General features: G+C 33.2%; 3 protein-coding genes and 3 pseudogenes across 3 annotated transcripts; all 6 read left to right on the forward strand.

Moving 5' to 3' along the window:
* Positions 1-2,738: 2,738 nt before the first annotated feature.
* LOC107005414 (FT-interacting protein 7-like) lies at positions 2,739-7,751 on the forward strand. The gene is made up of 2 exons (XM_015204006.2): positions 2,739-2,959; positions 4,281-7,751. The coding sequence occupies exon 2, from the start codon at positions 4,352-4,354 to the stop codon at positions 7,379-7,381; it is 3,030 nt and encodes a 1,009-aa protein (XP_015059492.1). The 5' UTR covers positions 2,739-2,959; positions 4,281-4,351; the 3' UTR covers positions 7,382-7,751.
* Positions 7,752-7,870: 119 nt separating this feature from the next.
* LOC107025228 lies at positions 7,871-9,013 on the forward strand (annotated as a pseudogene).
* Positions 9,014-10,090: 1,077 nt separating this feature from the next.
* LOC107008074 lies at positions 10,091-14,062 on the forward strand. Its single transcript, XM_015206980.2, has 6 exons — positions 10,091-10,623; positions 11,296-12,111; positions 12,264-12,530; positions 12,631-12,750; positions 12,823-13,032; positions 13,590-14,062. Exons 1-5 carry the CDS (start codon positions 10,228-10,230, stop codon positions 12,994-12,996), a joined length of 1,773 nt encoding a protein of 590 aa, XP_015062466.1. The 5' UTR covers positions 10,091-10,227; the 3' UTR covers positions 12,997-13,032; positions 13,590-14,062.
* A 63-nt stretch (positions 14,063-14,125) lies between these two features.
* LOC107025238 (putative ripening-related protein 1) lies at positions 14,126-18,116 on the forward strand. The gene is made up of 2 exons (XM_027916057.1): positions 14,126-14,845; positions 17,912-18,116. The coding sequence occupies exons 1-2, from the start codon at positions 14,379-14,381 to the stop codon at positions 18,114-18,116; spliced, it is 672 nt and encodes a 223-aa protein (XP_027771858.1). The 5' UTR covers positions 14,126-14,378.
* Positions 18,117-19,116: 1,000 nt separating this feature from the next.
* Positions 19,117-19,930, forward strand: LOC114073922 (annotated as a pseudogene).
* Positions 19,931-21,395: 1,465 nt separating this feature from the next.
* Positions 21,396-24,997, forward strand: LOC107025249 (annotated as a pseudogene).
* The last annotated feature ends 36 nt before the right edge of the window (positions 24,998-25,033 follow it).

A 25,033-nucleotide genomic window follows, 5' to 3' on the forward strand; every position in this document is an offset into this window, starting at 1 on the left:
TACTTGTTTGATTTGATATCTAGTGGTCGGTGTTTTACTAGGAAAAAAATTGTCCATTTTCGTTCTAACCGCGTTGACGTAAAAAAAAAAGAAAAAAGAAATGATTATATTAAACACTCATATAATTTAATATGATAATATGACTTAGAGCATGTTTGACACGGTGCTAAAAATGGTTTAAAAAATGTTTTTTTTTAAATAATTAGCATTTGATTAATTTATTTAAAAAAATGTTTTCATAAATAAATTATGTTCGACTAATTTCTTAAAAAATGTTTATGAGAGACAAATTACGAAAAATAACAAGTATTAATGTACTTCTAAAATTATTTTAAATACCTTATTATAAAAATTTTATTTTATTGAATTAAAATGTACATATTTAAATGTTCAATCAATATTTTACATTGATGAATAAAAAATATATTGATATAATATTAATATAATAATTTAAATATAATTAAAAATATAAATTTAAAAATCATTTCACAAACTAAATGACTGCATACGAAGAACTCATCACAAAAATAAATAAATACAAGAAATATATTGATATATATGTATATACAACACGGATATCTTGATCTTCCAATAAATAATTTTCTACTCCCATATTTTTTTTTTCAAAAAACATAAATTTTTAGCATTTTTCTAACAATAAAAAATTTGACTTCAAACTTTACTGATTAGCCGCACACCTTATTTTATCAAAATAAGTATGTCATAAATATTTTTTTTGGTATTTTAAATTCAAGCGCATACATTCTGTACAATGAAAATTATTTACTTACAAGTTACACCCCCTTAGAAGATGTGTATCCGAAAGTAAATATATTATTGAAATATAATTATTAAAGAAAAATTAGAACTTTTATTAATAAAACATGTTCATGCATTGATTCTTTTTTTTTTTAAAAAAAAACTGTTTTTGGACATTTATTGTTTGAAACTCCAAAGAAGAAATGAACAAAAAATACTTAATAAGATATAGTACTAATTGGTAACTACTAGCAATAATTTCTTGCCCCTTAAATACGTTTTTATTTAACTATATAATGTTTTATCTTCTTTTTATTATTATTATTATTATTATTATTATTATTATTATTATTTATCTTTCTTAGTTTAAGACTTCAGTTTTTATTTAGTCTTCCGCTTTAAATTAAATATACCTAACTAGATGAAATTTTATTTGTATAAAATGTGTCAATACTTTTTAGAAAAGTAGGAATAACATTAATTGAGGTGTAACCATGTAAAGTAAAGAATTTTCCTAATATGAGAGATATTTATTATTTGTTTTAATGTATTTACGCGCGTAGCTATATAATTTTTTTATAAATTGGACATTATCGATATAAATTATACCACGGATATAAATAAAATTATACATAAAGTGATCAAATAACTTAATGTACATATCTTTAACACAACAAGGTGTTGCAACCTAGTGGTTTAAGATGCCTTGAAAGAGCCAAACTTTTAAACGTTTGTGAGTTCAAATCTTGCTAAATCTTTTTCATATATATTACATAGTTTAATTTTAAAATTAGACTATAAATTATAGCTACTATAAAAAAAAAGAATAAAAAATAAAATATAATATTAAATAATAAATAAAAAAAAATAAAAAAAATATTAAAATAACAACACAATCATACTAATTCGATCTATACGAGTAACAGTCCTCTAAAGAAGGTGTAAGTGTTCAATATTAAAATATGGGGAGTTATCCACAAATCATGAGTCATAATAGATAGGTAGTTAGTATAATTAAACAAAAAAAGAATAAAGAAAAAAAAAGTTGGTAATAATGACTAAATAAGTTATTATTATATTATTGTAAATGGTGGACCATTCATACTGCTTCATCACCTTTTACATACTTGTCCTTTTGCTTAAAGGCCTTTTGTACTTCTATTATTTATTACCATTTTTCTTATTTTGCTGCATGCTGACAGCTACACTAATATTTTTTAATTTTCTTCCTAATACACTCAATTTGATTGATCTATTTCATTTAATTTTAAATATGTTAAAAATATCTTTATATTTTATGATAAATGATTAAAAAGAAGAGAAAAGGGATTGATATACTCCTCAACTTTATTATTTATAGCTTATATACCTTTTGTTATGAAAGTGAACTCATATATATCCGTATTTGTAAACAATTGACTCACATATATCCTTTTTCTCTAACGGAAATGAATAATTTTAATCTAAATTTTTATTATTTTTTTCTAAAAAATATAATCTCATATGATTAATATAATTCTCGACAAACATATTTTTTTTTGACTTTTTTTGTTTTAATGACTAATTTATAATTATTATTTTAATAATCAAATTTAATTATGTTTCACTAATATTCTTGTAAAACTTATTGTAGATGACCAAATTTTTTCTTCGAATACAAAATTAAATTACAATACACACACAAAAAATATTTTCATTTTTTTTCTTTAAACTAAGGAATGAAAGAAAAAATAAAATAAGAATAAGATACTCAAATAATTATAAGAAAAGAAGTCAAAAAATAATTTATGTATGAAAAAAATTAAAAGTAATAAATATAAATTTAAAATTAATTTTTTAAGTTTCATTAAATAAAAGACATATATAAGTTATTTTATAGCGGCAGAAATATATGTGAGCCGTTTGTACGACGACAAGGGACCTTTTTCCTAAAAAGAACAGTAATAAATTCAGACATAAAAGTTTTTAAAATAAAATTTAATACATTTATTAGTGTCTCATTTTCCACGACTCTGAAATATACATAATCTTTGTCTCTTTTTTCCTCTCTTTCCTTGTATCATCTTCAACCATTCCCTTCATTTTCTTCATCTCTTCCTTCTTTTTTTCCATCATATAAATAAAAGGGTCTTTTTTTAAGCTGAAAACCAAAGATTTTGAGAACCCATTTCAAAAGAAGATTCAGTTGAGAAGGAGAAAGGTAATTTTTTTTTTCAAAAAAGATTCTTCCTTTTGTTTTCCTGTTAAGTATTATTCTGCTAGGATGTTTTACTATCTAATATTTTGATTTATAATTTTTTTTTTGTGGGTTTTGACTTGTTTGTGCTTTCTAATATATTTGTCATACTACTGTATCTTTTCTTCTTGATAAAGATTATATTGTTGAAATCAGTGAAAAATCATATGGATTATGGTGTTGTTGCTTTTGGGTTTTCTGTTCAACTTTTTTGTGAGTTTGTATCGATTAGTGTTTCGTTATACAAAAAGGGTATCAGCTTAGCTGTCTACTTTTTAATTTTCTTTTTATATGTAAATTGAGTTATTATTTTTAATTTATGCTTGTGGGTGTTTTTTTATTCTTCAGAAAAAAATCAGTAGTTTTGTGAAACACCTTTGTGTTGTTTTTCAAATTCTTTAAAATTATGTAGTTCAACTTTCAAGTTGAATCCGGAAAAAAGTGAAAAAAATTTCATGGCCAAAAGCCTCCTTTTAAGATTAGTATATGTCAAAGATTCTGCATAATTCAGATTCTTTTTGTTTCTCAATCTTGAGTTCGCCTTTGTCTCTTCGTAAGAGTACTTCAAGAATATTCAGTGACATTTTCAGGGAAAAAAAAGGTGTCTTTTGATACTTTTTAAGTTTATTCTATATTATCAAAGATTCTTCTGTCTAATTTTCTCCTTCAAAGATGTTAGATTTTTGATTTTCTTGCTTTGACTCTTAATTGCTTTTTTGTCTATATTACTTTTGAACGTTTAGAAAAAAGATGAAAATTACAAAAGGTGAACTTCTTGACTCCTTTTAGCTTGTTGTGTTTTTACACATGTGTCTAATAAAAGGTAAAGCTTGAAGGCTTTTCCTGTTGTTAAGATGCCAATCATCTCTCGTTTCTCCGAACACTTGTATTATTACTGTTTTTTAGTATTACTACAGAATCTTGAATTGATTTGCGATAAAGAGTGTCTTTTCTCTCTATCTCATGTTCCGTTGATTGGTCTAACATCCTCAAGAAAACTATGTGATTCACAGTGGTTTATCTTTGTTTATTCATGTTATTTGGTAAAAGGGGAACTTTTTTAAAATGATCTGGATTTTCCCTGATGTTATCTCTGATACAAGTGCCTAAAAGTAATGTCAGGTGCTTTCTTCTAAGAAAAAGCATTAATGATTTGGGCTATGCTCCATTTGCGTCTTCATTTTGCGACTGAATGGCAGTATTTATGTAGTAGTTTTTCGAAGTTGGATATGTAGTGTCCACTGTGAGAATATTCCTTTATGATGACATTAATGTTGTTTTGCAGTTTTCACCTGCTTGCCGGATTTGCTGAATCTGTCCTATTGAATTGACTCAGAACTATACCAATCATACGCCATGAGTAACCTCAAGCTTGGGGTTGAAGTTGTTGGTGCGCACAATCTTTTGTCTAAAGATGGCCAAGGTTCATCTAGTCCCTTTGTAGAGCTTCACTTTGATGGCCAAAAATTCCGCACCACAATCAAAGAAAAAGATCTGGACCCTGCTTGGAATGAGACTTTCTATTTCAACGTTTCTGATCCTAATGACTTGTCCAGCCTCACACTTGAAGCTCTAGTTTTCAACAATAACAAATCAAGCCAATCTAAATCATCTCTTGGGAAGGTCAAGATCAATGGATCATCCTTTGTTCCATACTCTGATGCTGTTGTTTTGCATTACCCTTTGGAAAAGGCTGGTGTTTTCTCACGTGCTAGGGGAGAGCTTGGCCTGAAAGTATTTATAACTGATGATCCATCTGTTAGGGTATCAAACTCATTTCCTGCAACAGATTCTTCATCACATATTGGTTCCCTTTCAAGCCTAAATGATGAACCTACGCAACGAGTTCCGGATTTCATCTCTGAACCAGTCGCTAATGGTAAAAAAGGGACTAGACGCACATTCCACCACCTGCCAAACGTGAAGCACCAGCAACAAGAGCCTTATTCTTCCTTTGCAGAATCCAGTCAACCGATAAGATTTGGGCCTGATCAGATGAAATCTACCTCCCAGGGGCCGAAAGTAGTGCGGATGTACTCAGGTTCATCTTCACAGCCAGCTGAATATTCATTGAAAGAGACAAGCCCTGTCCTTGGAGGAGGGCGTGTAGTAGGGGGTCGAGTTGTTCGAGGTGGCAGAAAATCCAGCACATATGACCTTGTTGAGCCTATGCAATTCCTGTTTGTAAGAGTTGTAAAAGCACAGGATTTGCCTTCTAAAGATATCACAGGAAGTCTTGACCCTTATGTTGAAGTAAGAGTTGGGAACTACAAAGGAGTCACACAACACTTCGAGAAAAATCAAAGTCCAGAATGGAATACAGTATTTGCTTTTTCCAAAGAAAGAATGCAGTCTTCTGTTTTGGATGTTGTGGTTAAGGATAAGGATATGTTGAAAGATGACTTTGTTGGGATTGTTCGAGTTGATCTGCATGATGTTCCAACCCGAGTTGCTCCAGATAGTCCATTGGCTCCAGAGTGGTATCGCCTGGAAAACAAGAAAGGGGAGAAAAAGAAGGGGGAACTGATGCTTGCTGTGTGGATTGGTACACAAGCTGACGAAGCATTTCCTGATGCTTTCCATACAGATGTAGCTAGTCCAATAGATATGTCAGTGCCGTCCACCCAAATCCGCGGAAAAGTGTACCATTCTCCTAGGCTGTGGTATGTTCGTGTCAATGTTATTGAAGCACAAGACTTAGTTGTGTCAGAGAAAAATCGTATTCCTGATGTCTTTGTGAAGGTTCGGATTGGTAGCCAGTTGCTGAGGACTAAACCAATTAGATCTCAAACTATGAATGCTATGTGGAATGAGGATCTGATGTTCGTTGCTGCTGAGCCGTTTGAAGAACATCTGATACTTTCAGTTGAAGATCATGTTGCTTCCAACAAAGATGAGGCCCTGGGAGTGGTCATTATACCATTATCCACTGTTGAAAAGCGTGCGGATGATCGATTTGTTCGATCAAGATGGTACAACCTCCAAGAACCAGGTTCAGCTGAGATTGAAGAGCCAAAGAAGAAAGAAAAGTTTTCCAGTAGGATCCATCTTCGTGTAACACTTGATGGAGGATACCATGTACTTGATGAGTCAACTCATTATAGTAGTGATCTTCGACCTACGGCAAAGCAGCTGTGGAAGCCATCAATTGGTATATTGGAATTAGGTATCCTGAATGTTGATGGACTACACCCATCAAAAACAAGAGATGGAAGGGGTACAACAGATACCTATTGTGTGGCGAAGTATGGTCATAAGTGGGTGCGGACCAGGACGGTTATCGACAGCTTAAATCCGAAGTTTAATGAGCAATACACTTGGGAAGTCTATGACCCAGCAACCGTTCTGACAGTTGGGGTGTTTGACAATGGACAGCTTGAAGAAAAAGGTTCAAATGGCAAAAGAGACATGAGAATTGGGAAGGTTCGTATTCGGGTCTCAACACTTGAAACTGGTAGAGTATACACACATTCTTATCCATTGCTCATCCTTCATCCCTCGGGTGTGAAGAAGATGGGAGAATTGCATCTCGCCATACGATTTTCATGTGCATCAATGGTCAACATGATGTTTCTCTACTCTAGACCGCTATTACCAAAAATGCATTATGTGAAGCCATTGTCTGTAACACAGCAAGATATGCTGCGATATCAAGCTGTAAATATTGTGGCTGCAAGGCTAAGCCGTGCAGAACCTCCTCTCAGAAAAGAAGTGGTTGAATACATGAGTGACGCAGATGCACACCTCTGGAGCATGAGACGCAGCAAAGCAAACTTTTTCAGACTAATGTCTGTCTTTAGTGGATTATTCTCTGTTGGGAAATGGTTCGGAGATGTATGCATGTGGAAGAATCCTATCACGACATCATTAGTACATGTTCTCTTCCTTATGCTTGTCTGTTTCCCAGAATTAATCCTCCCCACAGTGTTTCTGTATATGTGTCTAATAGGTCTTTGGAACTATCAGTACCGGCCAAGGTACCCTCCTCATATGAACACAAGAATATCACATGCTGATTTAACACATCCTGATGAGCTTGATGAGGAATTCGACACTTTTCCTACATCACGGAGTTCAGATCTTGTTAGGATGCGGTATGACCGTCTTAGAAGTTTAGCTGGTCGAATTCAGACAGTAGTAGGAGATGTGGCGACACAAGGTGAGCGAATCCAGGCATTGCTTAGTTGGCGAGACCCACGTGCCACTGTACTATTCATTATATTCTGCCTGCTTGCCGCCATTGTGTTGTATTCTACACCTTTTCAGTTGTTTGCTGGCCTGTTTGGCTTTTATGCAATGAGGCATCCCAGGTTCCGCCACAAATTGCCATCTGCACCCCTGAATTTCTTTCGCCGACTTCCAGCTCAGCCTGATAGTATGCTATAGGTTGCTGGTGTTATGTTGAAAGTTTTCTGTGATATTTTCTGAAATCCGATTTCAATCATTGTCCTCAAGGAAAATTTTGTCATATTGTCATTTGTCAAGGAGTTGGAACAAAGCTCGGGGACCTGATAAATAAGACCAGGAAACCAAAGAAATGTTCAAAAGTTTGATTTGTTTCTGTATGTTGTGCAGCAAGTTATTTGCATTCTTAGCACATTTTGCAGATTTGCCATGGTTCATGGAATGTAAAATGAATTAGGCAAAGATGCTGAGAACTATCTGTGTGTGTATATCAGATGTGTACTGTTTATTTTGTACAAAGTGCATAAAATCCAGTCGATATATATAATATCTTTTTTCTGTACTTGGTGTTCAATAACATCTGATGTCAACTTTGTGTTTGATCATACAAGATTCTTATCATTCAAGTTTCAGTTAGATTCTTTTGACTCCACATTGCCGCGAGGCGTATGAAGTCAAGCTCGGTAGTGGTACTGGCACTGGACTGCATAGCGACCAGATGAAACTATATGTTGTGCAGAAAAAATACAGAATTAGTTTCAGCAACTGGAGAACTCAAGGACAATAATTTAGCCTATCAAATTCTTGTCCCTTTGGTGTAGCCGTGAAGGTAAAGTTGCTGAAACTGAAAACTCCAATTTGTATAAAAACCAGGCTGTGTCTGTCAAGGAGAGATAAGCAGTTTTAATCACATATATCTTAAGTTACTATAGTACAAATAAGTAAAACTAATAGAAATAAAATAGTTAACTTCTCCACTAGATCATTTGACTGGTAAACTCAATAACTATATACTTAATTATAAGAAATTTTTTCATGCCTTGAGCAGAATATTGGCATTTTGTCTGATCAAAACACTATATAAACTAGTTAAATCATCCCAGTCTCCACATAACCAACATTTTAAAACAAAAACCAGAAAAGAAACCAGTAACAAAAATCATGAAGAACTCTAGCTTGGGAAAATCACTTTTGGTGTTGCTGGTTTTTGCCTTTCTTACTTACTGCTTAGCTGCAAGATAACAAGGTTGTCAGCCGAGTGGAAAAATCAGAGGCATAAAGCCACCTCCAGGACAATGTAACCCTGAAAATGATTCAGACTGCTGCAAACAAGGCAAGTTGTACACTACTTACACATCCTGTGACCGGTAATACCAAAGCTGTTTTAACCTTAAATAGCTTCCAAAAGGGTGGAGATGGTGGTGGACCATCGGAATGTGACAACCAATACCACTCTGATGACACTCCAGTTGTTGCCCTTTCAACTGGATGGTACAGTGGAGGAGATAGGTGCCTTAACTATATCACAGTAAGTGCTAATGGCAGAAGTGTGAAGGCTAAAGTTGTCGATGAGTGTGACTCTACCATGGGATGTGATGACGAGCACGATTATCAGCCTCCATGCCCCAATAACATTGTTGATGCCTCTAAAGCAGTGTGGGAAGCCTTGGGTATACCTGAAGGTGATTATGACATTACATGGTCTGATGCTTAGTGCATTATATATAGTATTGATGGTATCATTTTGCATATGATGGTCCTATTCATACTCAGATTATGTGGCACACATACTACTTATTCAAAGACATACAATCATATTCTTATCAGTTTAAATACTCAATTCTCTTGTTGTCTCTAAAGATGTGGTATTGTATAATGACGGAATAAAACTTAGGAATAAAAGTTAACTAAAAAATAAATGAAGGTAAAAATTTAAAAAAATTTAACGAAAAATACGTAGGAATACATACCCACATATTTAGAATATACTTTTTAAGTAAATATAAAATTATTGAATAAAAGTGATTTTATTTGCATACAACTATTTTTATTGGATTTAACTTTAAACAAGAACCTGTTATAACCAATGTGATATTTTAGGAGCCACAGTAAATCCTATTATAAATTCATCCTGAACAAAGTAATGTTATCGATATTCCTTGATAAAAATGGTTAAGTAAGACTAAACCGTGTGAGCAATAATTACTATTTAGCAATACTAATATACATAAATATAGTTAAATAAGATACAACGAATATGCATACAGAAATATAGTTAAAGACTAATATATAAAAATACAATTAAATAAAATATAATGAATATGCATACAAAAATATAATTGTATACGAATATACATAAATATAATTAAATAAGATACAAAGAACATGCATACAAAATGAAGCATGTCAACATTCTTAATTGCCCAGAAAGAAATTCACTTATTCATTTAATTAAAATACTTTAAGCCGAACTAATTAGGCATGAAAGAGAATAAAATGATGATGGTAATATTAGGAAAAGATCAAGTAAAATGTATCTGTCATAATTAATTAGGTAATCAATAATAAATTTATCATTTAATATTTATTTTATATATATATATATATAATTAATTTATTTGTATATAATTAACTTTGCTATTTATTACGTAATTATATCCATATATTATGAAAAAAAATAAAATATAGCTATTTTTCTTATATACAGAGATGTTTGTCATATTCTGTAATTTTTCCATAATAGACCACTACAATCTCAATCAAACAAATAAGAAATTTATTCTAAAATTAGTCATCTCTATACGAGCTAAAATTAGTAATCTCTTATCCCTCGTATCGATACCTTTTTTTTTTTTAAGTGTAGCTATTTTAATTTTTGGGCAACCACATTGGCTACTTATACTTGCTTATTATTATTATATTACTCCGTACAATGTTAACAAACAAATCGTCTTTTGTCTCACTTCTCTACCGTAACCTAACCACAAACCCTTCTTCTGCTTCAATTGCGACGAAATCCTCCGTTTGATTTTAGGGCTTTGTTGAGAATGGTGGAAAAGTCGACTCGAATAGCAAGCAGGAAAAGACCGAAAATGGATCCTTTGTCTGTTTATGAATTCACTGATGATGATTTATCAGTAGAAGTTAGTTCCGATTCTGTCGATTCCAAGTTGAATTCAACCTCTAAATCTGCTCGGAAAAACTCCACTGGAAGAAGGACTCGCTCTCAGATGACTCCCGATGGAGCAATTGTGGGTACTGAATCTAATGCGATGAAATCCCCTAGAACGAAAGGTGAATTTTCTGGAAAAAGGAAGGATGTTAATGCTGCTGGGAAAAATAAGGGTAAATCTGTACGGGGGGATGAAGTTGTTACATCAAAAAAGAGAAAGGTGTATGATGGACTATACGAAGAAGAGCATCCAAGCTCCTCCAATTTGAAGGTACTTTTTCAACCTTTTACACTTGGAATTGTGGTGTTTAATGTGTACCGTACAATGTATACAAGCATTATATACTGTATATGAAGTGTGTGGGTGTGTGTATATATATTGTATACAGTAAAGGTGCATACACAACTATTACAGTATATATTCATTGTTCAAGCAAACTACTCTATAACACCTAGTTTGCCTGGACCTGTTGTTGTTGCCGTTTTACAGAGATTGTTTTGATCTTCTTTTTGGTGGTTATAGATCAAAAAGACCCAAAACACACACACACAAAAAAATCAGTTTCTTTTGTTATAAAAGATAATAAAATGGTTGAAATATTCATCTCTTTAATTATAAGTTAACTAGGCTAATACAATATTAATACAATATTGATAAGGTGGGGGTGTGAGAAAATGGTAGATTTTAGGAAGTCCCAACTTCATCTTAACAAGAGACTTTGACATTCCAGATTCTCATTAAAATTTAGAAAGATTATATTTCTTATAAAATAGTACTTATTACTAGATTGATTTTATATACAAGAGTTTGATTGTCCATATAAAGGGTCTGGTGTATAGAGAGGTTTGATTGTATATACAATGTTCACAATAATGAGTATATAGGCAGTACTTGATGAATGTTATAGTTTTTCGCTAACATCAATATCTTTTGAGAATGCAGACTTGGGATTTCTACATCCCACCAAACAAACATTTCCACACACGTGTAAGTTCGCACACAAATTGTAATGCTGTTACATTGTTGAAAAGCAAGTTGGATGATAGACAGCTCCAGATCTTCAGGGGAACCACATTCGGGTACTTTCTAGATTTGCCTCATGTAGTTGTACAGAACCAGCTTATACATGCCCTATTGCTCAGGCAGGTGGTCCCGGAAAGAGAGGATGAATTGTGGTTTAAAGTGAACGGGACCAAGTTGCGTTTCGGTCTGGCAGAATTGGGGATTATTACTGGCTTGCGATGTTGTGGTGATGCTGATAAGGGTTATGAATCTAGTGATACCAATAGGTTGATGGATATGTACTTTCCTGGACTTGAAAAGGTACCCAAGCAATCACTGGTTGACTGCTTCCTCCAAAAGAAATGGAGGTCGGATGAGGATGCGGTGAAGATTGCTGTGTTGTATTTCATACACACATTCTTGATCTCAACTGCTAATATTAACACATTCATCACAAAGGCTGATTTTTGTATTGTTGAGAGCGGGGATTATGAGACATTCCCTTGGGGTATACTTGTATTTAGAGCCATCATGGAGTCCATAAACAATAGGTTGCGTGTGGGTCTGAAGATGTATAGGCTTGGGGGTTTACCTTTGGCTTTGCAGTGTTGGTTCTACGAGTGCTGCTCTAATGCTGATGGTAAGTTGGCTCACCAGGTTGACAACAAAGTGCCTCGTATTCTTAATTGGAAAATTGAGAAGCAACCGACCTTGAATGAGTTGTCTGGTGGGTTATTCAAGATCAGAAGTGACAAGGTGAATTGCAAAGTCAATATACAATATAGATAATAATGTATACATGCAGTGTATGCAGCATGTTAACATAAATTTTTATTGTAAAAAATTAAAATTTTATGGGGCTGTTTTCGTCTTTCATCTCTACTAATTTGATTTACTTTTATGTATAGTTGAAGTTCAAGAATATTTCTCCCACGGAGTTTGAGCAACTTCACTTGGATTTGCCCGAATCATCTGGAAATCCAAATGATAACGAGGTGGCATGCAGAGATCTTCCTGAAGTTCATCCTAGTGATGATGACTTTAGCTCTCCTCCTATAACAAGCAAAACTCAGCCCAAAACCAAATCGGATCCCCCAGTGAACAATTTGGAGAGGAGTGCCGAGCTCAAACGACTTTCTGATGAACAGTCAGAGTTGAAGAGTAATATTCGAGAGGTATGGGCAGTTGCAGATCTCTGTATATGTCTAGTTTAACATTTCAGTTTATCCAAACACAAACAGTTGTTTCATTTTATATTTTTTTGGGCTTTGTTAGGTCTTCAAAGCAACTGAGTTGCTCAAGAAACAAATGATGGTGTCATTTGCAGATGTCTTTAAAGCGATCGAGTCATTGTCGAAGAAACAATCAGAAAAGGATAATTCAGAAGCATTGCATGTAAAATTCCCGGCACTAATATTTTTTGCAGTTTCTGCATATTATTGTAATTTATGTTCCATTGTTCAACAGATTGATGGAAGAGATGGCCACCTTGACAGACATGGTGATGGTGATTCCAATGGTTTTGACGCTAACAATGGCCATGGTAGTGATGGCCCAGATTGTGGCAAGGACTCCCTTGGTGACAAGGAGAATAGCGAGAAAGTCAATATTGGAGCCTTGAGTGGAATTACAAACACATAGGGGAAATCACTTTTTCCCTGTCCTACATTTTATGAGGTTAGAATTTCCTGCCTAATTTTTTGTGTAATAAACGAAGTAGTCATCTTGTTGCTTTAAAATTTGTTGTACTCTAATGGTTTGGTTTGGGACTTACCTAATGGAGGTCTCAAGTTTGAAACCCCTTACCCGCGACAGCAGGGGGTTGACCTTATGGGTCTCGTATCATGGGGCTTGCCTAGTGCGTATATCTCTCTGGTGTGGTTTGGGAGCTATTGCACATGAGCGGGGTTTACCGTATGTGCACCAGTTTGCAAGCTATTGCATGGGAGCCGGGTTTCCCTATGTGCACTCAAAGGGTAGCAATTGCGGGTTCCCTTGTCATAGAAAATGGAAGAATAGAATATTATTTACTTAAGTGGTTGCTCTCATGTTCCTCGACTCACTTCAATTGTGATAACTTATATTCAGCCGTAGGAATTAAATTGTCCTGTCCATATCAATAGTCAAGCCAAAAATTCTGATTGTACCTTGAATTTGTGGCCATTTTTTCTAGTAAAGTTTGTCTTCACGACACCAGATCAGTTTGGTGATGATTTAACTGAACGTAATAACAGGTACTCCAGGTCGCAGAAACTGTTGCAGGGTTGACAAAGCAAGATAGAGTAGGCAAACGCAAGCTGTTGTATGTTTGAGTCTCTGTCCAGTTTCGGATTTTCACAATACAGTTCAAGATGAATTTGGAATCAACAAGGAGGATGAGGTCTTCTTCCCTACTCAATCCACAAGTGTTGACTATTTCAACTGGGTGGTGTAATAGACGTGTACTCAATGAGAGTGACAACTGCGGGGTGTTGATTGGCCTCCATGACCAGCTAATGTGGTTGCTGCCTCAAAAGCTGTCTGTTTCCTTTCGTCAAGTTTGTTATAACTTGGTCTAAGAACTTGCTTATGTAATTTATAGTCCCCATCATTTCGATCACAACAGCATTTTTGGCTGTGTATATGTGAACTTTATTGGATTCAATTCTATGCAATCATAGTATTTTCATATTAACTAGGGATGAATATAAGCTCTTCGATACTGTAATTTCTACTTATTTATATAATTGAAAAGATGATTGCTAGAAATCCAGGTGTTCATGTTTAGCGACCAGATGAAACAAGTCTGTTCTTCTTACCTAAATATCTACGGAAAGATACAAACTTGTATTCACCACTCCAATCTAGATAACTACTGATTATAGAAAAAATGGCGTGATCGTCAAGGAAAGTACAATATGGTATGTGATATGTCCATTCCAGTACAGCCAAATCACAATTAGGAGTAATCTATTTGACTGCTAAACTCAATAGTTGTATGCTTTGTTAAAAGAAAACTTCCTTGCATTGAGCAGAATATTGGCATGTTGTCTGACCAGAAATACTATATAAAGCAGTTTGATCATCGCAATCTCCACACAAATAACGTTTCAAAACAACACCTAACTAAGAAAAGAGGAACAAAAACCATGAAGTCTACTGTAGGAACATCACTTTTGGTTTTGCTAGTTTTTGCCACTCTTACTTACTGCTTAGATGCAAGACTACAGGCTTGCCAGCCGAGTGGCAAAATCAGAGGCATAAAGCCACCTCCAGGACAATGTAACACCGAAAACGACTCAGATTGTTGCAAAAAAGGCAAGATGTACACCACTTACAAATGTTCACCTCCAGTGACTGGTAATACCAAAGCTGTTTTAACCCTGAATAGCTTCCAAAAGGGTGGAGATGGCGGTGGACCATCAGGATGTGATAACCAATACCACTCTGATGACACTCCAGTTGTTGCTCTTTCAACAGGATGGTACAGCGGAGGAGATAGATGTCTCAACTATCATATATTATTATAAGTGGGAAGCATCAAAGTACAATGTTGGATTACCATTTTACCCCTATATTAAATAAAAATATTTAATTAAAAAAATATTAAATAATAATCATACCATATTGTACTTAAAATATATATTTTTACATAAAATAAATACAATAAAAAGATAATTATTCATTAATAATCTTCTAAAGAAACGTTTGTCTCTTTACATTCTCCACTATGATCCTTGTCTTTTCATTTCATATATGTATATCTTCTTATTTTTTACATTCTATTTTATTAAGAGTTTGATAGAGAGCATAAAAACATTATCCTTTCTGATGCTACATTGTGTATGTTCTTTTAAGTTTTTTTTTTCCTTCTTACTTATAATATAGTTTATGATGTTTGATTGATATTTCAGATTTTAATCTCTGATGTAAAATAAAATTTGTAATTTTATGTCAATAGCTTATGAGATGATTTTTTGTTATAGAGAAAATCAATTAATGAAATGCTTCACATAGAACTGTAATTTGAGTTGTGTCAATACAAATGAAGGTAAGTGACATTTCCTTCTAACATATTTTTTTTGTTGGTACAATTCTTTGTCTGCTTTTTATTATTATTATTATTATTATTATTATTATTTTATTTTGTCAATAGTAGGTCAAATTTATGAATTTTCATATGCAGATTCACGTGAGTTATTTGTGTGTAAAGCTAATTAAGTATTGAATTTTAATAAATATCTTCATAACCCTATAAAGGTCAAAAATGAATTTATGAGTTTTGGCATGTTGAGTGATTTGATATTCACTGCCTATTCAACTTCACTTTCTTTGTTTGATTTTTTCTTTTAATGAAGCTTTCAGCCAAAAGATAGAAGGGAGGATAACAACACCGATGTTAAGAAAGAAAGGAATGAATACAATATCATATTTTTGGTTATTTTACGCATGAAATTATATTAACTTTCTTTGCTTTAATTTTAGTTGATTATTTTAGTTATTTTACCCATAGTTTATCCCTCCCTTTCTTTTTTAGAATTTATATTACTCATTACTCACATGTCGTAATATTATTTTTAATCATGTCTTTTTGTTTCTAAACTACAATTTTAACAATACAGTTCCACAAAATATAAAAGAAATGTTGAATTACTTTTTTAACTAAAACATATTATAATTATGATGAATTATATCAAATGACGTTCGTTTAGAAATGTAATATTGATTGTGGTGGTAGGACAAGGGTTAATTGATGATATGGGGCATTAAGTCTGTAATCTATCTATTTAATTAACTTACTTGTTTTTTTTTTATCAAAACATAATATCTATTTAAAACCTATTAAAATTTGACAATTTCATATCAAATTTTAACTTATAAACTCAAATTAAAATCAATTTAGTACTGATTAAGAATCTTCAAGATCCACACTTCAGATATTGAATGTCATTAATTTTTGAATATATTTATTATATATTGATGCAAATTTTTAAAATACTTATGCTTACTGAAAAGGGGTAAACGCGCAACGTGCGTGTCCAAATACTAGTATTATTATAAGTGGGAAGAATGTTAGGCAAAAGTTGAATTACTATTTTGCCCCTATACTATATCATAATCAAAGTAATTAAATATTAGTAAATAAATTGCTAATTATTTTATAATCTTAACTTAATTACTCTTAATTTTTAAATTTGAAAAGTCTTACCCCTATCCTTACATTGAAATTGTAAAAATCATCTAATTGGTTATTAGTAAACTATTAGTATATAAAGTATATAATAAAGTTTAATTATCTTAAAGACACGTTTTCCTGTTATTATTATTTTTAAAATAGTTTAAAATTTTTGAAGTTCATCTCTTAGCCTATTTATAAATTAAATAATTGTCAATTTGTTTACATGTGTTGATTTATGTTTCCTTAATTCTTATTTGATGCTCTAATAGGTGAGGAAATTATTTTAATGAGAAATTAATTTTTTGTAATTTGTTCAATTTCTTGGAGTTACTTTTTAATATTAAATATAAAACTTTTAATTTGTTACAGAGAAAATCAATTGATGAGATGCTTCACATAGAACTGTAATTTGAGTTGTGTCAATAAAAATGAAGGTAAGTGACATTTCCTTCTAACATAATTTTTTTGTTAGTACAATTCCTTGTCTGCTTTTTATTATTATTATTATTTTATTTTGTCAATAGTAGGTCAAATTTATGAATTTTCATATGCAGATTCATGTGAGTTATTTGTGTGTAGAGCTAATTAGGTATTGAATTTTAATAAATATCTTCATAACCCTATAAAGGTCAAAAATGAATTTATGAGTTTTGGCATGTTGAGTGATTTGATATTCACTGCCTATTCAACTTCACTTTCTTTGTTTGATTTTTTTTTTAATGAAGCTTTCAGCCAAAAGATAGAAGGGAGGATAACAACACCGATGTTAAGAAAGAAAGGAATGAATACAATGTCATATTTTTGGTTATTTACTCATGAAATTATATTAACTTTCTTTGCTTTAATTTTAGTTATTTTACCCATAGTTTATCCCTCCCTTTCTTTTTTAGAATTTATATTACTCATTACTCACATGTCGTAATATTATTTTTTATCATGTCTTTTTGTTTCTCAACTACAATTTTAACAATACAGTTCCACAAAATATAAAAGAAATGTTGAATTACTTTTTTAACTAAAATATATTATAATTTGATGAATTATATCAAATGACGTTCGTTTAGAAATGTAATATTGATTGTGGTGGTAGGACAAGGGTTAATTGATGATATGGGGCATTAAGTCTGTAATCTATGTATTTAATTAACTTACTTGTTTTTTTTATATCAAAACATAATATCTATTTAAAACCTATTAAAATTTGACAATTTCATATCAAATTTTAAACTTATAAACTCAAATTAAAATCATTTAGCACTGATTAAGAATCTTCAAGATCCACACTTCAGATATTGAATGTCATTGATTTTTTAATATATTTATTATATATTGATGCAAATTTTTAAAATACTTATGCTTACTGAAAAGGGGTATACGCGCAACGTGCGTGTCCAATACTAGTATCACCATAAGTGCTAATGGAAGAAGTGTGAAAGCTAAAGTTGTAGATGAGTGCGACTCTACCATGGGATGTGATGACGAACACGATTATCAGCCTCCATGCCCCAATAACGTTGTTGATGCCTCTAAAGCAGTGTGGAAAGCCTTGGGTATACCTGAAGGTGATTGGGGTGATTATGACATTACATGGTCTGATGCTTAGTGCATCATATATAGTATTGATGGTATCTGTTTGCATATGATGGTTGTCTTTGTACTCAGATTATGTCATCTAGTTTCTCATGTAATTTGTTGTTGTAAAATTACAGTATAATTAATGAAATTCTGTTCATGACTACTTTTGAACTGATCATAATATGAAATTCATGCCAATGAAAGAGAAGAGACATTCTCTCTTATCAGTGAAAGCTAAAACAGGACTTGGTTATGTAGCTAAACTAACCTACTACAGTTAATAAAAAAACATTTGCTGATTTGAAGTTAAAAATAAGGTGGAATTCATCAGTCCCAAATGCAGTATGTTTTAACTCTAGGAGTTGGTCTGAGTCAGAATTTGCTGTTGTATTTGTTTGTGTTAATTGTAATCATTGATTTTGATATCAAGAATAAATATAAGCTCATTGAACAATAGAATGTACTAATACTTCATGTGGTCATATTAGCATCCTTGAAACCTCATCATAAACCTGAGAAACCTATAGTTCCAACTAGTTCACTAATCCATTTATGAGAGAAGTTGCAAAATTAGTCAGGTGGAAAATCATAAAACAGATCAAAAACGATTTCTGATAGTTCATGAACTATCGAAATTTAATGAATTGAAGGCGTAATTCTTATGTTACTGCAGTAAATGTTCTCTTCCAACAGGCAAATGGAGCAGTATGCATGGAGAACATTAGTTGATCATTCTCACCTTTAAATTAGTCTTAGTCTCCTATATCGACCGACTATCATAACTGATGTCACATGGGAGGATGTGACAACATACAGTTTAATCCCACAAGTGGGGTCGGGAAAGGATGATCATAACAAAATGAAGACTTTAGTCATACAGATGCTAGAATACTTCATAGTAACTTGATGAAACAATCTGTTGTTCTATGTCTACAGAAAAATACAAAACTGTTTTCAGAAACAAGAGAATCCAAGACAATAAACTAATCCATCAAGTTGACACACAAAAATCTAATTTACACATCTATATAGAGAAAACAAATGCTTTTACCATCAAGGTAAGTAAAGCAATTATTGTCACAAATTATAAAAATACACTGTCATGCCTTGAACAGAAAATTGGCATTTTGTGTGACCAATACACTATATAAACCAGTTTGATCATCTCTGTATCCACAACCAACATTACAACAACAGAATCACAAGAACAAGAACCATGAAGAACTCTATCATGGGAACATCTCTTCTAGTTTTGCTGGTTTATGCCACTCTTACTTACTGCTTAGATGCAAGATTACAGGGTTGCCAGCCGAGCGGAAAAATCAAAGGCATAAAGCCACCTCCATGACAATGTAACCCTGAAAATGACTCGGATTGCTGCAAACAAGGCAAGATGTACACTACTTACACATGTTCACCTCCTGTGACCGGTAATACCAAGGCTGTTTTAACTCTAAATAGCTTCCAAAAGGGTGGAGATGGTGGTGGACCATCGGAATGTGATAACCAATACCATTCTGATGACACTCCAGTTGTTGCTCTTTCAACAGGATGGTATAGTAGAGGAGATAGGTGCCTTAACTATATCACCATAAGTGCTAATGGAAGAAGTGTGAAGGCTAAAGTTGTAGATGAGTGTGACTCTACCATGGGATGCGATGACGAGCACGATTATCAGCCTCCATGCCCCAATAACATTGTTGATGCCTCTAAAGCAGTGTGGGAATCCTTGGGTATACCTGAAGGTGATTGGGGCGATTATGACATTACCTGGTCTGATGCTTAGTGCATCATATATTCATATATAGTACTTATTGTACCATTCCACATCATGTATTTGTTACTTGTAAAATTACAGTACAATGAAATTCTGTTCACATCGACTTTTCAAATATAGTAATATCAAATTCATTCCTATGAAAGAGACATGATTCGTGAAATCTAAAACAGGACTTGGTTCAGTAGCTAATCTAAACCCACTACAATTTGACCACGATCTATCAATCAACAACTAGGCCCCGATCTCAAATCAGTTGCGGTCGGGTATATACACCTACCTGGATTAGAAGCTTTAGTAGATGATGTCTACTATCACAATATTTCATCTTAGTAGGGCAGCAAAAGAGTAATCATACAGTAAAAATGTATGTATTTGAGGTACAACAAATTTACAAATACTCAAGACAATATCTTAGGTAGCATCCTATGGAAAGTACATGGTATACAACCTCTTTTTTCCAGTTAAACTAGGTCTTAATGATACTACAGAGCAGGCTTGACGCTTATATGAGAGAAGGTAATGAGAATTTTCTTGAAGCTCCATGATCTTTCACAAGGAACAAGTAAGACATGAGAAGCTGCCACCGCAAGTTGCTGTAGTGTGTGTAGTACTTGTCCAATTTGGAATTGGCAATTACGTTTTAGGGCGATGTCTAAATCAATAATAAAGGATGTTCTGTTTTTTCCTTCTTTAGCATAAGGTTTGCCTCCTACTACTGAATCATAAGCATCTAAACTTTTTTATGAACATAAACGGTGAAATCTTTGAGAGTTGCTTCCTGAATCTTAACTAAAAAGTGTAGCATACCTCATTCTAATTGGGATTCACAATGGTGGAGGAACAGAATCTGAAAAAGAAGTATTCTAGCTTCAAAGAAACATGAGAGTCTACCAGATATACTTTTTAATTTTCTCTTGTTTTGTCGTCTAAATAGAGTTTCAAACAACCAAATCTTCTATCCTAGCTAGTGGAGCTATGTGATGATCAAAATAAGCTAGTGATAGTAATATTGACGAGAATGTTTACATTCATCATGGACTTTTGCTTATGTTTCATACCTTGAGTTTCATTGTGAGCTATCAAAGTCATTTGCCATTTTTAACCAGCCTTACTAACACTTCAAGTTTACTTTATAAATGCGGAATTAGAGTCTATTTCCCCTCTCCTACATTTGATGAGGTTAAGTTGGCATGTCTTGCCTCATCTTAATTTTTAATATTTTTGCTCAATAATAAACTAAGTCATCATCTGGTTGTTTTAAGATTAAAAGAATATTGGTGCTGCTACTGAACAACAAAAATACAAAATTGTATTCAGCAACTAAAGAATCCAAGACAATTAACATACTCCAAGTCAAGTTCTTGCCATATTATGTTGCTGTAGAATGCCTTTCTACAACAGGATACAGAAAATTCTAAATTAGTTATCCGCTGATAGAAACCTTCAAAAGGTAAATAAACTTTAATCAAGTATGTCCAAATTTACTATAGCAAAATACTAATTAAAAGGATAAAGAAGCATTCCAACAGACAATATTGACTGCTAAAACTTAATAATTGTATATTTTATTAGAAGAAACTTTTCTTGCTTTGAGAAAAATATTGGCCCTTTGTGTGACCAAAGCACTATATAAACCAGTTAGATTATCCCAGTCTCCACACAACCAACATTTTAAAACAAAAACCACAAAAGAAAACAGTAACAAAAATCATGAAGAACTCTATCATGGGAACATCTCTTCTAGTTTTGCTGGTTTTTGCCACTCTTACTTACTGCTTAGATGCAAGATTACAGGGTTGTCAGCCGAGTGGAAAAATCAGAGGCATAAAGCCACCTCCAGGACAATGTAACCCTGAAAATGATTCGGATTGCTGCAAACAAGGCAAGTTGTACACTACTTACACATGTTCACCTCCTGTGACCGGTAATACCAAAGCTGTTTTAACCTTAAATAGCTTCCAAAAGGGTGGAGATGGTGGTGGACCATCGGAATGTGATAACCAATACCACTCCGATGACACTCCAGTTGTTGCTCTTTCAACTGGATGGTACAGTGGAGGAGTTAGGTGCCTTAACTATATCACTATAAGTGCTAATGGAAGAAGTGTGAAGGCTAAAGTTGTCGATGAGTGTGACTCTACCATGGGATGTGATGACGAGCACGATTATCAGCCTCCATGCCCAAATAACATTGTTGATGCCTCTAAAGCAGTGTGGGAAGCCTTGGGTATACCTGAAGGTGATTGGGGCGATTATGACATTACCTGGTCTGATGCTTAGTGCATTATATATAGTACTTATGTACCCTTCCAATGTACTGATTATGTGCTTACACACATCATGTGTAATATGTAGCGATAATACTAAGTACTAAATTCTCATGTTTTTTACTTGTGAAATTACAGTATAATGAAATTCTGTTCATATCGAATTTTGAAATGTCATAACATCAAACTCATACCAATGAAAGAGACATAATTCGTGAAAAAACTAAAACAGGACTGGTTCACTAACTCATCTATACCTACTACAATTTGACTGACATCTATATATCAATCAATCAACTAGGCCCCGATCTTAAACTAGTTGAGGTCAGGTAGATAAGAAGCTTTAGTGAAAGATGTGTACTGTCACAGTATTGCAGCGACAGTAGACATGAATGTCTTTGAGGATGAAGTCTAAAGCGATAAAGAGAAGGAAGTTCTGTATTTGTCTTCTTTAGCATAAGATTTATCTCCTATAACATAATCATAAACATCTAGATCTTGTTATTAATATAAACGACGAGATCTCTTATAGTTGTTTTACCAAATGAGTAAATCAAGTATGGAAATGATCAACTAATTTTTAATCCTTTGAGTGATATATCTTACTATTGCGGGGACGTGGAGGAAGGAAAAAATATTTAATTTAGACAAGAAGTATTCAAGAATAACACATTGAGAGCCTCTACTGCTTTAATCATTTTGTTTCTGCTTACTCTGAAGATCATGTTGCTCCTACTTCTATCTGTTTATATTGCAAGTGGAAATGTAAGAATTATATCATACCACGAGATGAGCTATTTTGTTATTGAGCAAGGAAGAGCTGAGATGACTGGAAAACAAAATTTGAAGTCCATGGTGGGTAATTTTTTGATAGTATACTCATTAAGAAGATAATAATCATAAAAAAAAATGTTGATGAAATTATTCTAAATAATTTGTATCATGTATTTGTGATCCAGCATCATTAAGGATCATGCACAAGAGAAACATTGTAGTCCACTAAATATTACTTTTGTTTTGTACTATCATCTTAATAGAGTTTCAAGCAAACCAAATCTTCTATCCTAGTGATAGTTGTCTTGATGAAAATTCAATATTTGATAAGGTTATGTTTATGTATCTGCTTCATCTTCTTATATTTTGAAATTTCCACTGATTAAATAAACTAACCATCTAGCTGTTTTAGATAATAAGAATACTACTATACTACAATAATACAAAATTATTTTCAGCAACTAATGAGTCCACATCAAGTCAAGTTGTGAAAATGCCTTTCTACTAAATTAGTTATCCTCTGATAGAAACCTTAAAGAAAAATAAATAAACTATAATCAAGTGTGTCCAAATTTACTACAGCAAAACACTTGTTAAAAGGAAGGATAAAGAAGCATTCCAATAGACAATTTGACTGCTCTGTATAAAGTACCTAATTATAAGAAACCAGTTAGATCATCCAGTCTAGTCCACACAACCAACATTTGAAAACTAAACAGAGAACAGAAACCATGAAGAACTCTACCTTGGGAAAATCAATTGTGGTGTTGCTGATTTTCGGCACTCTAACTTACTGCATAGATGCAAGATTACAGGCTTGTCAGCCGAGTGGCAGTATCATAGGCATAAAGCCACCACCAGGACAATGTAACCCTGAAAACGACTCAGATTGTTGCAAACAAGGCAAGATTTACACCACATACAAATGCTCACCTCCTGTGACCGGTAATACCAAGGCTGTTTTAACCTTAAATAGCTTCCAAAAGGGTGGAGATGGTGGTGGACCATCGGAATGTGATAACCAATAGCATTCTGATGACACTCCAGTTGTTGCTCTTTCAACTGGATGGTACAGTGGAGGAGATAGGTGCCTTAACTATATCACCATAAGTGCAAATGGAAGAAGTGTGAAGGCTAAAGTTGTAGATGAGTGTGACTCTACCATGGGATGAGATGACGAACACGACTATCAGCCTCCATGTCCCAATAACATTGTTGATGCTTCTAAAGCAGTGTGAAAAGCCTTGGGTATACCAGAAGGTGATTGGGGCGATTATGCTATTACATGGTCTGATGCTTAGCACATCATTATAATATTGATGGTATCATATCGAATTTATTGATGGTGTGATTATGTGTAGTATGTGGGCATGTGATGGGCGTAGATATATACTACTGGTAAATTTGCATGTATACTATTCTGAAATCACAGTTGATGAAATTCTGTTCATAATAGACAGTAGATGAAATTTCATGCCCATCTTTCAGAATTAATGAAATCTGAAACTGGTTAATCTAGACGTACAACAGTTTAACCAAGATCAATCAGTCAACTAGGCCCCAACCTCAAGTTAGTAAAGACTGCATCAACTAGACTACTTTTACACCAACTCCTCATTTATCCAAGCTTGGAACTAGCTATACTTTGTACATATTCAGAGTTGAGAATTGGCCTCAAATAGAAGAGGAAGCCAAACCAGTTGATCTCTTGGTTTTCAAGTTCAATAACAGGAAATCGCAATGTCCCTGGCTGCCCTGCATGCCTATTTGTTAACTACAGCATCTCAATAGGTCAGTTTTGCAAAAAAAAAAAATCGTGTGAGTTATTTTAAGTCGACATCCCTGTGAAGTCACCGTATATAGTGTTGTCCAGTTTCAATCGATCAACTGACCTTATGTGTTCTAAATTAAATTGTGTTGTGAAATAGGTACTGTAAGTTCCAATAATCTTCATTGTCTGACATACATTATCAGGAACTAAGTTAATTCAGCATGTAAATAACTTTTCGCGAATATCTGAATTATTGAAGTTATGTACTTTTCATTCAAGATGAGATAGCAAACTTATATCTATTTGCATAGTTTGTTGTTTTTTCCATGGAATGGTTTACAAAACACATCCAA

The sequence above is a fragment of the Solanum pennellii genome, chromosome 1 (assembly GCF_001406875.1).
Source record: "Solanum pennellii chromosome 1, SPENNV200".
Taxonomy (NCBI): domain Eukaryota; kingdom Viridiplantae; phylum Streptophyta; class Magnoliopsida; order Solanales; family Solanaceae; genus Solanum; species Solanum pennellii.